Below are 14590 nucleotides of genomic sequence, written 5' to 3'. Positions count from 1 at the left end.
GAGCTGAATGAGGATGTATGTGGGGTCAGGTACACTTGCTTTTTTTGGAGTGCAGCAGTGTTGTTAACAGCAGCAGAGTTAACGGAGCTGCAGGCTCCCAGAGAGGGAGCTGATAAAATCTGAATAGAGCAGCTGGAACCTGATGAACTCGGGGGTTTGATGACAGAGGCTGATCCTCCTGGGCAGAACACTGAACAGAAAGAGAGGGACTGCCATGCTTTAAAGTACATGTACGTGCACTTGAACACACACACACAAGATTTCTCACACATACACAAAATCTAGAAACACTAGCAAACAACACATACACTCACTCATCCAGTCAAACACTGTCACTGACTCTGTCTCTAGGCTCCACATACACACGAAATAATCTCTTAGTCATTCACATTCACAAATCCTGTCTCGTTCCTAAAAACATCCCAAAAACATGCTCACTTCTCTCATTGCCTATTTCACAAAAAAATTTAATCTTACATACAGGCACAGACGAAAAAAAAAACTGGCCTGATTAAATACAAGGTTCATGCACTTTAAGCAGCAAAGGCAGAAGCACGTGAATTACAATGAAAGGTTTTCTTTTTGTAAGACCTATTAAACTCAATAAAAAAAACAATACCCTATTGTGGAAGCATTGTTGGAGGCTCTCTTTTGCGCTGGCATCAGACCTCCAAAGTAGCCCACAATGTCCCAGACCATTTTTTCAACACACTGAATTTAAGAATGATTGAGGACATTGAGGTAGTGCATCATCACTGCCCTCATGTGGTCATTTAAAGCACTGTAACTGTACTGCGGGTGCTGAATCCCCAACACATAACCTGGTTTTATACCAGTGGACTGTGGCCCTCCATTGGCCGCAGGGATACAGCTAAAGTTGAAAAATTAATATATATTTATATATATATATATATATATATATATATATATATATATATATATATATATATATATATATATATATATATATATATACACACACACAAAAACAAACAACAAATCAAGATAACTGGTTGGTCTGGAATAGCATGGTCACATGTATCCTTGATATGTTTATTCAAGCTTGAGTCTAGGCGTGTTTAAATAATTACATAATTAAGTGATCATTTAATACATGGACATTAGCTCAATAATTTAGTCTTTACAACAAATAACTTCGGGAGAAATCAGTTTTTATCTTTACTACTGTAAGGTAATTTACTTCATGTGCCTGTGCATTCAAACAAATGTTAGTCTTAGCAAAGGACATTTTAGCTTTTTTTATGCCAAAAATAAAAAAAAGAAGAGAAAAGGAAGTAGTAGATGCTATATAGTTATTCACTGGATGGACTAAATTACTACTACTTTTACGTTTTTAGCAAGGAGACCACATTCATATGATTAAACCAGTTATTTTTGTTATATATTACATCAAATGAAAAATACACAGCAACAGAAGAGTGCAATCACTCAGGTATGTCAGAAGCACAGCTTTTAATAAATACAGATCCCTCCATATTATTCATTACAATAATGAAGAGAAGAGCAGCCCTGCCAAAATTTTGTAAGCAAACACAGACACACAGTGTCAAGAAAAAGTATGTGAGCCTTTAGAATTTTAATGTTTTTCTGCACAAATTTGTCATAAATAACTTTAATAGTCTCAACCAGGCACTTCCTGTAGCTGCGGCTCAGACCTGCACATCATTCAGGAGGAATTTTAGCCCATTCTTTCTGGCAGAACTGCTTTAGCTCGGCCATAATTCTTGGACATCTTAAATGTACGTCTCTCTTCAAATCAAACCAAAGCATCTGAGATCTGGGCTGTGACTTGGCCACTACAAATAAGTATTTTGATTTTCTTAAGCCATTCTACTGTGGACTTGCTCTGGTGTTTTGGGTCATTGTCCTGTTGCATTACCGAACTTGTCTACAATTTCAGTACAAAAGTACAGCCACTCTTACACTGTCCTGCATATTTTTTTTAATAAACTTGGGTATTCATGTTCCCCTTAATGACTGTAAGCTGTTCAGGTCCTAATGTAGCAAAGCAGGTTTAAATGATGTGAAAAGTGTGGAACAACATAACAATGCCATTATAATATTGTGATATCAGTGGAATAAAATAGTCTTAAAGTAACAATAATATAATTAATCCTGATTATTACTGGAACAATATATTGTCCAAAAACGTTCTTATAGGTAACAGATGTACTCAGTATTTTGTAGGTACTCCTGAAGGGACTTGGTACCAGTAGAATGAATCCATGCACAAAAATAATCAATCATCTTCCAAATGACAGTTTATTTTAATACTACTGCTAAAATATCAACATCGCTATATCTAAATTTAAATCTAATACAAATCTAAACTCAGTAAGACTCAGTCCTAATTTGACTTACTAAAATTACTGCTTCATTACTCCATCACTCTTCCAGAGGTTACTTCCAGCATGATGATGAATTATGTCACAGAATATCACAAAAAAGCCATCTCAACAGGTTTAATGAACTCAGTGTTCAACAAGTGGCATTTCCCAGTTACGATATTTGAATCTACAAGAAGACTTTTCGACAATCATGTCAACACGGACCAGAATATCAAAGGAATGTTTTTAACATCTTGTGAAATTAATATCAGGCTGATTGAGGCTTTGAGCAAAGGGAGGCCCTACATGGTATTAGTGTAGTCTTCCTAACAAAGTATTTAATAAGTGCATTTTCAACCTACAGCTGTTCAGCAGCACCCATTCACACTGAAGTAAAGCAATGCTGAAGCCTAGACTGCTTTTTATTCGAGAAACAATACATGGAAGACAATCAGAACATTGTAAACTAACAACAAATCCTGGCCCCTGTTAACAGTCTGGAAAACAAAGTTTCTGGGGTACATTTCCCACTTACTTTGAACAAGGTTCGAACAGTACTGGCATAAGAACACAACCTGTTCACTCATAAAAGGTGAAGTAAGGCAATAGCCCGTTCTTTCATAATCACATTAAAATAATAAGTATATTTCAAATGCAAGAGAATCATAAACCTCCTATTACCCTTACCTGAAGCAGAGGCGAAGCAGGATGATATGTGTGGGGACCAGATGGTGCTGTAGAGAACCCCCTCATGACCCTGCAGTGTACACACAGACTGGAAGCGTTCTGGATCCCACTGTAAAGAAACATATTTTACTACACATGGACTAAATGCAGTTCATATACTGCAGAGCTTACGTATACCTTGTGACTATGCCAAGCCTTTGAACATAATCTGGGATTTTATATTAAGCCAATCAGGAATTTCCATCTGAATTATTTTAAATGTAGCTGCTTTGAGGTGAAAATATATGTGCTGTTTCTTTTTTTTCTCCACACATAATTAAAAAATAATTAACATTGTGTTATAAATGCAGCTTCTAAAAATTCACTTAATACAATAACAGAAATATCAGAAATATAGCACTTCATGGCAAATGTGGCAGAAAAGATGCACTAACTAAAATAACATCATTTATACCAACTCAAATCTAATGACCCTTAATTTACAACAATTAACAACAATTTTACAATAACACAGAATTACAAAAAATACATCTACAAATACCAACATTCACTGTGTCACTTACTACTTTGGCTGTATGATCCCACGACCCCGACACCACCAGGTTTTCCCCCCGTGTCTGACTCCAATCCACTGAATAGACCTGATTTCAGAAATTCAAGAAATAATAACCTGAAATTGGATGTAACTCAGTATAGACAGACAAAGATGACATACAGGGTGGAACTAGAAATGCACCAACTGACAAAATCTGGATTATTGAGATGAATTTGGGAAGCACCAATACAGGGATTCTGGATCAATGCCATTTTTGATATTTTTTATTAAATGTCAATACAACCTGGATTACCACCAAGAACAAATAGAACATTAATTTTGTGCACACAGTTGTATTAAACTTTAATTTAATTTCTGTTATACTTCACAACTATATTGTTTGTATTTTACAATGACTTGGTCCAACAATTTAGAATACATATTCAAAACTATACTAACAAAGAAATTAAGCAATTGTCCTTGTGATGGAGTTTGCTGTCTGCATATTGAAACTTTACCTCTTGTGTGTGCTCTTTCAGGACTTGTATTGGACCTTTCGGGTTGGCTGTGTCCCAAATCTGTAGTGACCCATCCCCGCCCCCCGTAACCAGCACGTGCTCATTGCTTTCACTCCACGTCACGTCAAAGAGCCCATCATTCCAGTCAAAGCTGCACATAAAAAACAAACAAACAAAACTTCCTGTAAAAAAGATGAAGCTCACACACCTCCATAATCAAGATTCTTTTAATCATTGTGAGTTGAAAGTAATGGATTTTTTGCATTATAGTCCTGAGCAAAGGGAGACTGAGCATCTCCTCTCCTAATGTCCCTTGTTTCCAAAGGATTTCAGAGTAAAAATAATAGTAAAGAATCTGTCCATATCTTTAACATAAGACGGAAGTGGACTGTTACTACATGATCTTTGATCACTCTTTTTATTATAAGATGACTGATAAATTCAACTTTTTTAGGTATTTCTAGAGAAAACTATTCCAGGTGACTCTATCTCACGAAGACAAGAATCTAAATATAAAACATGTTCTGGTACTGATTAAAAAATAATTTGCATGTGTTCCTGTATAGATTTATTATCTTCAATATTACATTTACAATATAAAAAAAACATTAAAAGGAAAATAATTGAATGAGAAAAAAGGTTTGTCCAAACATTTGACTGTAAAGGTATGTCTTTCAAAACATCTGATCAGATTAATTGTGTCAGCAGTACACAGGTAAACCTTACTGTACCTTCTTAGAAGCTGAACATCAGTTTCTCTTTGCTCCAGCACAAACAGCGTTCCACAGCCTAAAACAAACAATAAAAAGCACAAAGTACCATTTTAAAATAAGAAACATGACATCCCTGCTAAAAATCCACCTTAAGAACAGCTAGTTGTCCAAAAAACAAAATAAAATAAAATCATATAAAATAAACAAGTGTAGGTAATACTTCTTTTCCGCAGTAAAATAAGTTATTTGCATTCTAATAACTTTGAGGGTTTTAGAGAATCCTTCAGGAGACTTGCAGAAGCTGCCTGTCCATTTTCTTATATTCTACTAATAATTCCAGAGTACGAAGAACCAACCTCAAATATTGGAAAATAGACATAAAAACTAGACAGCCATAATGAAATGAAATTTTTGGAGGGCATTATATATTTTATTTGTGTTGAGGAAAATACTGGTTTAAAATTAAAGTTTAGGAAAGTGTAAATTTGATGATTTGTGCAGATTTACTATTTTTACTTTCCAAAAACTTTTTATTTTTACTTTACAGATGTTACAGTGCAATAGGGATAATAATGTTTTCCTGGCATTTGCCAAACCCAGACTCGCCCATCAGACTGCCAGATAGAGAAGAGTGATTAGTCACTCCACAGAATACATTTCTACTGCTCCAGATTTAATTTTCAATTCCTATTTCAATTTTCAGTAACGTTTCTTATCAAACATGAATCCTTTTTATTTTTAAGCTTCAAAAGATATAGGCATGTAATATCAGGCAGAAATTTTAAGGGGTTTAGTGACCTAACTTAAAGCAATTAGATTTTTATCCTGTGAATTATGCTTCATGCACCACTGTGTAAAAGCCAACTGGTGCTGTAAGACTGTAGGTTAATATAAACAGTGTAGATAGAGGATCAGCTCGTTACCTGCTATCCCATAATACTGAGCTGTAGCACACGCCAGTCTGTTAGGGAGAAACGGGGAGACTTCCACAGCATAACCGTGTCGAGCTGAACACCTGAACCCCTTCATACTGAGAAAAGACTCCCCTCAGCCCCCCACTCACTCACTCCCTTACTCACTCCCTCAATCCTTCCCTCCCTCATTCACTCACTCCTCCACCTCTACAGCTCACTCCTCTCTCCCACAGCTAACCTAAACTTACTACCAGCAGAAAACTCCCCCACTAATCTCAGTAAGATGACAGTCTTCACTAAACCCCGACTTTCACCTCATCATTAAACCCCGACCCGATCTCTCTACAGGAGTTTAATCTGCACAGAGATTCAGTTAATAAAGAAAATCTGAACAGAAGCTGCACCAGTCTCTCCTCACATGCAGTAGCGATACATTTCCGTATTTTGATCACAGCAGCGAATAAAGGTCCTCTCCTATTGGTGGACCTGCTGACACTGGAACCAACACCGAGCTCTTTGATTGGCCTTAAGACCACATTATATACTAGCGACACTAGTCTCAAATACATCAACATATATAAAAAATTCCTGTCGAATTGTGCTACCTTGTCAAATCGTGCTACCCTAGTGAATATTTAAGTATAAATATAAAAAATAAGCACACTATGCTTCCAACAGGATATTTGGATAAGCTACCTAACTAACCGTATGAAAAAAGTAAAGTTAAGGTAATGAGACGTGATTAGAAAAACATATTTTGTATTTTTAATTGCTTATTATTGCTATTTTCTATTCTCTACTTATACGTTTGTATCATTTAGAAAAAGGCGCACGGGTGGTAAGCATATCGATGAGTTGCACCATAGACATCTTATACTTATACTTATATATATATAAATATATATTGTGCTTATATATATATATATATATATATATATATATATATATATATATATATATATATATATATATATATATATATATATATATATATATGATGTCTGTGAGTAGCACAACTCGACAGAACACCTGCCCACTCCCTGTCACCCTGTTATATAGGAGTATAAAGTTACTGTCAGCCGCTAGAGGGCACCAGCCAGTGAGTGCAAAATTAAAAGGGCTGAATGGAGCTTTAAAAACTCACATTTAAAAGTGTCTAAAACATATAAAAAAGAATTTGCTTAATTTTATAAAGTAGAATGACACACTTTGTCAAAAAAAGCAAATTCACCTACGTGAATGTTTTTCTACAGAAAATGTTTTTTGACAAACATTACTGCTACTGTTAGATATCTGGTGGTGAGCTGACGCTGAAATAAAACAGCCAGAGAACATGTAAAATATGAGTAACTAGAGTTTAAAAGCTTTAAACATATGTCTTCGGTCATTAAATAGTTAATGATATTGTTCTGTGGTGATAAAATAAGTAATTTCAGCATGAAAATAATTTTTATAAACTAGGATTTTGCTCATTTGCTCCATGTTAACCCATTATTTTGGACTCACTCGTGAGCGCCCTCTAGTGTCTGACACTAGTTTCGAAACATTCTCAAAGTGAGTAAACTCCTCTCTAGGGATTTTCTGATAGAGGCAAAACATTTAGAGATATAATCCCTGCATATAATAAATCGTCCCCTTTGGATATATTTGTATTTATTAATGTAATCTACTAAGATAAAAAATATTCTGTGTTTTGAAAAATCGATACAGTATTGGAAAACAAAGTATCACAATTCAATTTTCTTTCATTCCTACTGTTTATGTTTTATCATCAGCGTTTGCCACAAAACACGTCATTATTAGGTAAGAGTGGCCTAATAATGGCCTTGGTCATAACACTACCTTTTAACAAGTTTTCAAATTACAGTCAACCATGCTCCTTTGTGCATTATCTGACAATGTCATTTTAGAAAACACAATCACGTTGTGACAACCTATTGTTTTGGTGCTCACAATGTTGTCACAACGTACTATCACGCACTATGTTCTAAAACAGATAAAGAAATTTAAGTCAAATAGTGAGTAATTTTGGAAAGCTGTCAAATATATCACAAAGGCCTTAATGATGAGAGACAATGTGATGCTGCACATAGGAGTTTCTCCACAGGGTGGCGGTATTGTGTTTATTTGCGGGAATTCTTCTCATGACTGGACAAACATTGGATGAAGTGGAGTAAAGCACACTGATACTGGACAATTCCAGGAGAATGTTACCTGAATGACTACACACTACTACACCAACAATTGAAGGAAAACTCTGGTGTGAAATGGACTTGTTGTGTAGTGGAACATGATAATGAGTACCAACTGTTGTGGAATAGCCCACCTCCATTCACCCTCAGCATTCTAAAATACAGCGCTTTTGGCCGATGCTCCCAACAAGCTTACAATGCTAGGGATAGGGACATTTGTATTTTTACATCAATAACAAGTTCAAAAAAGCTTCATTGGTACAATTTTGAGGACCATGATATTTAAACCGAGTCACTGAGCACTAGAAGTTTATTATAAACAACACGTTTTATACACACATCATCTAGAAATGAAGTCTCAATAAGTCGACTGAGGAGCACAAACTAAAATACCCTTAAAAGGTCATGTGAATACTTGCATTTGGACTTATATTTGGACTGGAGTTGGTGTAAAAGGAGTTGGCAAGTATTTAATATATTATATATTATACCACAGTTAGTTCTGACCCTGCAATGTAATTGTTTGAGAATCGTTCTGTGAGTGCCATTATCAGCTGGTAATGCACTGTAACCAAAGCTCTCCATGTATTATTCCGCCACATACAGGTAACCTAGCAACGATACAACGCTTACCAGCCGAGCAGCAATGAAACTATTTAAACTCGCAGAGTTTTTATACATACAAACAGATTGTATTTTCAGTACCAGTTTAAAATAAGACTACCTTTATAAAGGGTTTATAAAAGGTTTGTAAATGCCCTAAAAATAATGAATAATCAGTTATAACACATACGTGCAAAGGGCAACAATGACCTGTTGTTTGACAAATAGTGAACCCACAACCATCTATATTGTTGCCCTTTCTACGAATGTGTTATAACTGATTATTCATTATTTTAAGGCATTTACATTTACATAACCATTAATAAACTAATCGTAAACCATTTATAAACCCTCTATAAAGGTAGTCTTATTTTAAAGTGGTACCCTTTTTTAATAAACAGCGATAATGAAACTGTGGTATAATCGCAATAATACACTCAAGGTGTAACATGTAATTTTGGCACTGCTGTGCTGATCTATGGCACTTGGCCTGCAACCTCATGTCTACGAGCACAGCAGTGCCAATATTACATGTTATAGCATGAACCTCGAGTATATTGTTGCCTTAATATGATGTATTTCCACAGGATTCATTTTGCAATCTGTTTCCCTGTTCTACTTATTTGTGCGCATCCTGTATCATGCTTCACTACACCCTGAGTCCATAATGGGGGCTGGCCTACAGGCTTCACAAAGCTTTGTTTTACTTTTGCATTAAAGTATTTCTAGCACTCTAGGTCAGGGTGTCAAACATTATCCACAAAGGGTCAGTGAGTTATCGCTCATTAAATATGTGGAATCAGGTGCTGGTTGTTGAGAATGAAAACATGCAGCCACAGCAGCCCAATGTGGTCAATTTATTTAATACTCCTGCTATATGATGTATTTATTTGTGATGTTTTTGTTGTTGCAGTGTTCTCTGAAAATTTTCCTTAAGACGGTCAATTTCGAGTAAAGTACAGCATATGCCAAGTTACAAGAATTCAGATATTCACCACACCAAATCTTAGTGTTTCAGCATACCATGAGATTTTGAATAATTGTGCATACATCTTTGAAATAGTTTGGGAAAATTCCCTTTTCTGTTTCAGTAAAGCTGTGCCCTAGTACACAAAACCAGGTCCAAGTCATGATTAGGTGAGTTTGGTGTGAAAGAACTTGAAGTTTGGGTTACTTTAACCCCTTTAAACACCAATGGGATCATTTAGAACTGATTGCAAGCCAGGCCTTCTTGTCCAGCATTATGTGATCTCCTGGAGGAACGGGCCAAAATACTCACAGACACACTACAGAATCTTGTAAAAAGCTCCTGTAGATGTAAAATGTAGGTGTGCCCAGTGTTTTCTGTGGGAAAGGTCTTTTGCTGTTCCAGTATGACTGTGCCCCAGTGCACAAAGCAAGGTCTAGGATGTATTGCTGGGTGAGTCTGGTGTGAGAAATATTTGGTGAAGAACTAGCCCACACAGAGCCCTGTAATGTGTAGGTGTCCCAGTACTTTGGTCCACATAGTGAATTTATTTATTAAAAAAGATATTTAGATATTTCATAATTTAATCTTTTAATCTTTTATCATTATTTGTTTATTCATAAAGCATAAAATATATTATGTTTATTTCATTAAAGTTATAAATATTTATGTTTTTTTTTTTTGTTTATTTATTGCTCATTTAAATGTGTTCACTATAAAGAAAAGCATGAGGCCCGCTTGTCATTTTCACGCTTCTGGGTTTTGACTGTGAGATGTTCTGGGCAGATCATGTGCGTCTTTGATATATGGAGGGCCACTTCAAAGGCTGGGACCAGCAGCTCTAAAGCAGATAACTGCCGGATTTATGGCCCCCACACCGTTCCCATGCACGTCGGTGGGCAGCAGCCGCTGTTTGCCCTAATCCCTATTCACTTGGAAATGCTGATACTTTTCCTTTTAGGAATTTAAGGAAGGAATTTAATGGTGTGACAGTGATTTACTAATGTAAAACTGCCCAACAGGCCGCAGCATAAAGAGAGTGGATTAGAGTGGCGCAGAGCCCCGTCTTTAGGAGGAGCGAGCGCTGTTGCTTTGCTTTCATGCTTTTCAATGTTCCTACTTTGAGGCCTGCGCTTCACTAAACGGCTGCGTACGTCCTGCTCTAAAGGCCAGTTTTCTCCCTCTGTACTTTATGCAGTGACACAGTGTCACATTCAATGGTGTCTTTTTGATTCTTATTCACAAGTGAAATTAACTGACAACAGGTGTGCCAACTAAAACATTATCAAAGCAAGAGAAGCTGAATAAAACAGACTTCTATTAAGAGATGTTTTAAACTTAAAATAAGCAAGTTTTCTCAAAAACTGTAGTCGATTAATTGTTTTTTTTTAGCCTTACACTGTAACAGCAATACTCTATAAGCTAATAGGTAAAGAACGATAAAGAGCACCAGTTAAAGTTTATCTGAAAAAATGTACACAACTGTGGGCACAACTTTTCTGCTGCTTTTCTGATGTATTGTACTTTATAGATAACAGTATATCACACAGTGTGCATATAGAGTGTGTTTACCATTACTTGGAAAAATACTTATAATCTTTCAAAATGTCTCTATAATGAGAAACGTACTGAATCAGAACTGTTCACATTGCTGGTGGATGGATTAGACGTCTGAAAAGTTGCATAAAAAGCCGTCATTACATGAAATAATGCATCATGCCCACAGCACTGTTTTTGTTTTATGATAACCTTTGATTTGGTCTAAAACACATTATTTTCATTCATGATGAGAATTACATGCAGGCCCCAAGGAAAACATATTTGTTCACATTTAAGACATATAAGACTAATGGATAGATGAAGACTTTTGGACAGTAAATAAAATGAATATATCTGTGTTTAAGTCATGGTAAAACTATGTTATTCATCATCAGTAATGTAAATACATATGTTTCTATAGAATAAACCTTTTCACAAAAAACCCAAACCCTGAATGACTCTAAACGTTTCCATCTGAATTATTGAACTATGCAAAAAATGTTTGTAAAAATGAGGGAATGCATGATGCTAACCAGTGTGTAACGCGGGAGACGGAGGGATGGACGTAAGTGCAATATATATTATTTATTAAACAAACAAGATAAAATAAAACAGTAAACAAAACTCGGGTAACGCACAAAACTACAAAGAAAACAAGGCAAGGATAAACTAGAACTAGGAACACAAAATCAGAGTGCACGGAAGACGAGGATTCAAACGAACGGCAAGGATACAAAGATACAACGGATACAAAGATTACTAAGGATACAAAATACAAAAGACTCGACACTGAACATTCAAACAGACGGGCTTAAATACATGAGGAGAGTGAGAAACACCTGGGCTAGGATGACGAGGGGGCGGGGTTACAGACAAGACACAGGTGAGAACACTAATAGCTAGGGCAGGGCTGGGGCGGAGCTAGGGTGGAGACAGGTACAAAAACAACAACACAAGCACATGGCTGGGAAACATTTGACAGGAAAACAGAGGGGCAGGAGCACAAGAGACCAAACGAGGGAGAAACAGAAGACAGACATGGGCTAAGGTGTAACATAACCCCCCCTCAACGGCGCCACTACCAGAGGCGCCGAGAGAGAGGGAACAGGGACTGGACAGGGGACACGAACGGAGACTGGACAGAGGACTGGACAGGGAATGGAAACTGGACAGGAGACGGAGACCAGGCAGGGAACTTGACATGGGACGGAGACTGGAATGTAGACTGGGACGGGGACAGGACACATGGCTGAACAGGGGACTGGACAGGAGACAGAGACTGGACAGGGGACCGAACAGGAGACTGAGACTGGACAGGGAACGGAGACTGGGACTGGACAGGGGACCGGACACAGGGCTGGACACGGGGCTGAGACTGGACAGGGGGCTGGACAAAACTGGACAGGGGAACTGGAACAAATACATTTACAGGGACGGACACAAACACAGTGACGGGGACAGGAACAGAAACAGAGACTGAGATGGGTACAGGGACACAAATTGAGACAGGGACCGAAACAGGGAGAGACACAGGGACCAGAAACACAGGAGGGTGCCCAGGACTGGCAAATGTCCAAGGAAATGTCTGTGGCAAAGTCAGGGGAGCCAGCCTGGGCACAGTGCTAGGGGTACTATCCGGGGGCCTAGGAGCAGGCCTGGGGGCAAACAAAGTTCTGGGAGCGGGTACAGGGTCAGAGGCGGACGGGGCCGCGGGTGCAGGGTCAGGAGCAGTGGGTACCACATGGGTGGCAGGCACTGCTGGTGCTGGAGCTGAGGCTGTAGCAGCGGGAGCTGCCGGTGCTGGAGCTGAGGCTGTAGCAGCGGGAGCTGCCGGTGCTGGAGCTGAGGCTGTAGCAGCGGGAGCTGCCGGTGCTTGAGCTGGGGCAGCGGGTGCTGCCGGTGCTTGAGCTGGGGCAGCGGGTGCTGCCGGTGCTTGAGCTGGGGCAGCGGGTGCTGCCGGTGCTTGAGCTGGGGCAGCGGGTGCTGCCGGTGCTTGAGCTGGGGCAGCGGGTGCTGCCGGTGCTTGAGCTGGGGCAGCGGGTGCTGCCGGTGCTTGAGCTGGGGCAGCGGGTGCTGCCGGTGCTTGAGCTGGGGCAGCGGGTGCTGCCGGTGCTTGAGCTGGGGCAGCGGGTGCTGCCGGTGCTTGAGCTGGGGCAGCGGGTGCTGCCGGTGCTTGAGCTGGGGCAGCGGGTGCTGCCGGTGCTTGAGCTGGGGCAGCGGGTGCTGCCGGTGCTTGAGCTGGAGCTGAGGCTGGAGCGGCGGGTGCTGCTGGTGCTGGTGCGGCGGGTGCAGCTTGAGCAGGCGCGGCGGGTGCAGCTTGAGCAGGCGCGGCGGGTGCAGCTTGAGCAGGCGCGGCGGGTGCAGCTTGAGCAGGCGCGGCGATCCTAGGAGCTCGTGATCTGGGAGCAGGCACAGGAGCAGAGGCGGGTAGCCCAGGCACGTGAACTGGGGTGGCAGCGGGCACAGAGTCAGAGGCGGCCGGAGCCGCGGGCACAGAGTCAGAGGCGGCCGGAGCCGCGGGCACAGAGTCAGAGGCGGCCGGAGCCGCGGGCAGCACTGAAACAGAGGCGGCCGGAGCCGCGGGCAGCGCTGAAACAGAGGCGGTGGGTCCTGCTGGCGTGAGCGCGGCAGGCACCGCTGACGTGGAGGCGGCTGCCACCGCGGGCTTGGAAGCGGCTGGCACCGCTGGCGAAGAAGCCGCTTCAGCGGGAGCTGAGAGTGCGGCTGCCGCCAAGACCCGGACTGGAGCCGCAGATTCAGCAGTGGGCGAGGCTGTGGAAATCGGACCGGAGCTTGCTTCTGGAGCAGGAGTCGGAAACCTGGAATCCGGCAGGGCTGTAGAGCTCGGAGCCGGCAGGGCTTGCGAGCTGGGAGCCGGGCGGGCTTGAGAGCTGGGAGCCGGCCGGACTGTAGAGCTGGAAACCGTCCGTGCTTGTGAGCTGGAAGCCGGCCGGGCTTGAGAGCTGGAAGCCGGCCGGGCTTGAGAGCTGGAAGCCGGCCGGGCTTGAGAGCTGGAAGCCGGCCGGGCTTGAGAGCTGGAAGCCGGCCGGGCTTGAGAGCTGGAAGCCGGCCGGGCTTGAGAGCGCGGTGGAGTTAGCAGGCTAGCTAGCTTAACTGGAGCTGGGCTGACGAGCTCCAAGCCGAGGAGAGGCGCCGGGAGTGGTTCATCTCCCCGAATTTGCTCGGCGAGGAACCGGAGATACTCGAGGTCCGCTCTCCTCGTTGCCTGCCACCTTGCTACGTCCATATTTTGGTCGAGTCTTATGTAACGCGGGAGACGGAGGGATGGACGTAAGTGCAATATATATTATTTATTAAACAAACAAGATAAAATAAAACAGTAAACAAAACTCGGGTAACGCACAAAACTACAAAGAAAACAAGGCAAGGATAAACTAGAACTAGGAACACAAAATCAGAGTGCACGGAAGACGAGGATTCAAACGAACGGCAAGGATACAAAGATACAACGGATACAAAGATTACTAAGGATACAAAATACAAAAGACTCGACACTGAACATTCAAACAGACGGGCTTAAATACATGAGGAGAGTGAGAAACACCTGGGCTAG

At 40.8% G+C, this 14590-nt stretch overlaps 1 protein-coding gene across 1 annotated transcript in view; it reads right to left on the bottom strand.

The window, feature by feature from the left end:
- The window catches only part of pex7 (peroxisomal biogenesis factor 7), a 43902-nt gene extending 37726 nt beyond the window's left edge, over positions 1-6176 (bottom strand). The window contains exons 1-5 of the mRNA XM_007255410.4: positions 5725-6176; positions 4820-4877; positions 4089-4239; positions 3599-3676; positions 3036-3144 (exon numbers count right to left, since the gene is read on the bottom strand). Of these exons, the coding sequence (XP_007255472.3) occupies positions 3036-3144; positions 3599-3676; positions 4089-4239; positions 4820-4877; positions 5725-5830 (502 nt within the window). The 5' untranslated portion in view covers positions 5831-6176. The remainder of the gene's footprint in view (positions 1-3035; positions 3145-3598; positions 3677-4088; positions 4240-4819; positions 4878-5724) is intronic.
- Between the last annotated feature and the right edge of the window lie 8414 nt (positions 6177-14590).

This window comes from Astyanax mexicanus, chromosome 1 (assembly GCF_023375975.1).
Source record: "Astyanax mexicanus isolate ESR-SI-001 chromosome 1, AstMex3_surface, whole genome shotgun sequence".
In the NCBI taxonomy this organism is placed as follows: Eukaryota; Metazoa; Chordata; class Actinopteri; order Characiformes; family Acestrorhamphidae; genus Astyanax; species Astyanax mexicanus.
The sequence above is the reverse complement of the archived record's forward strand: the minus strand, read 5'-3'. Positions and strand labels throughout refer to the sequence as shown.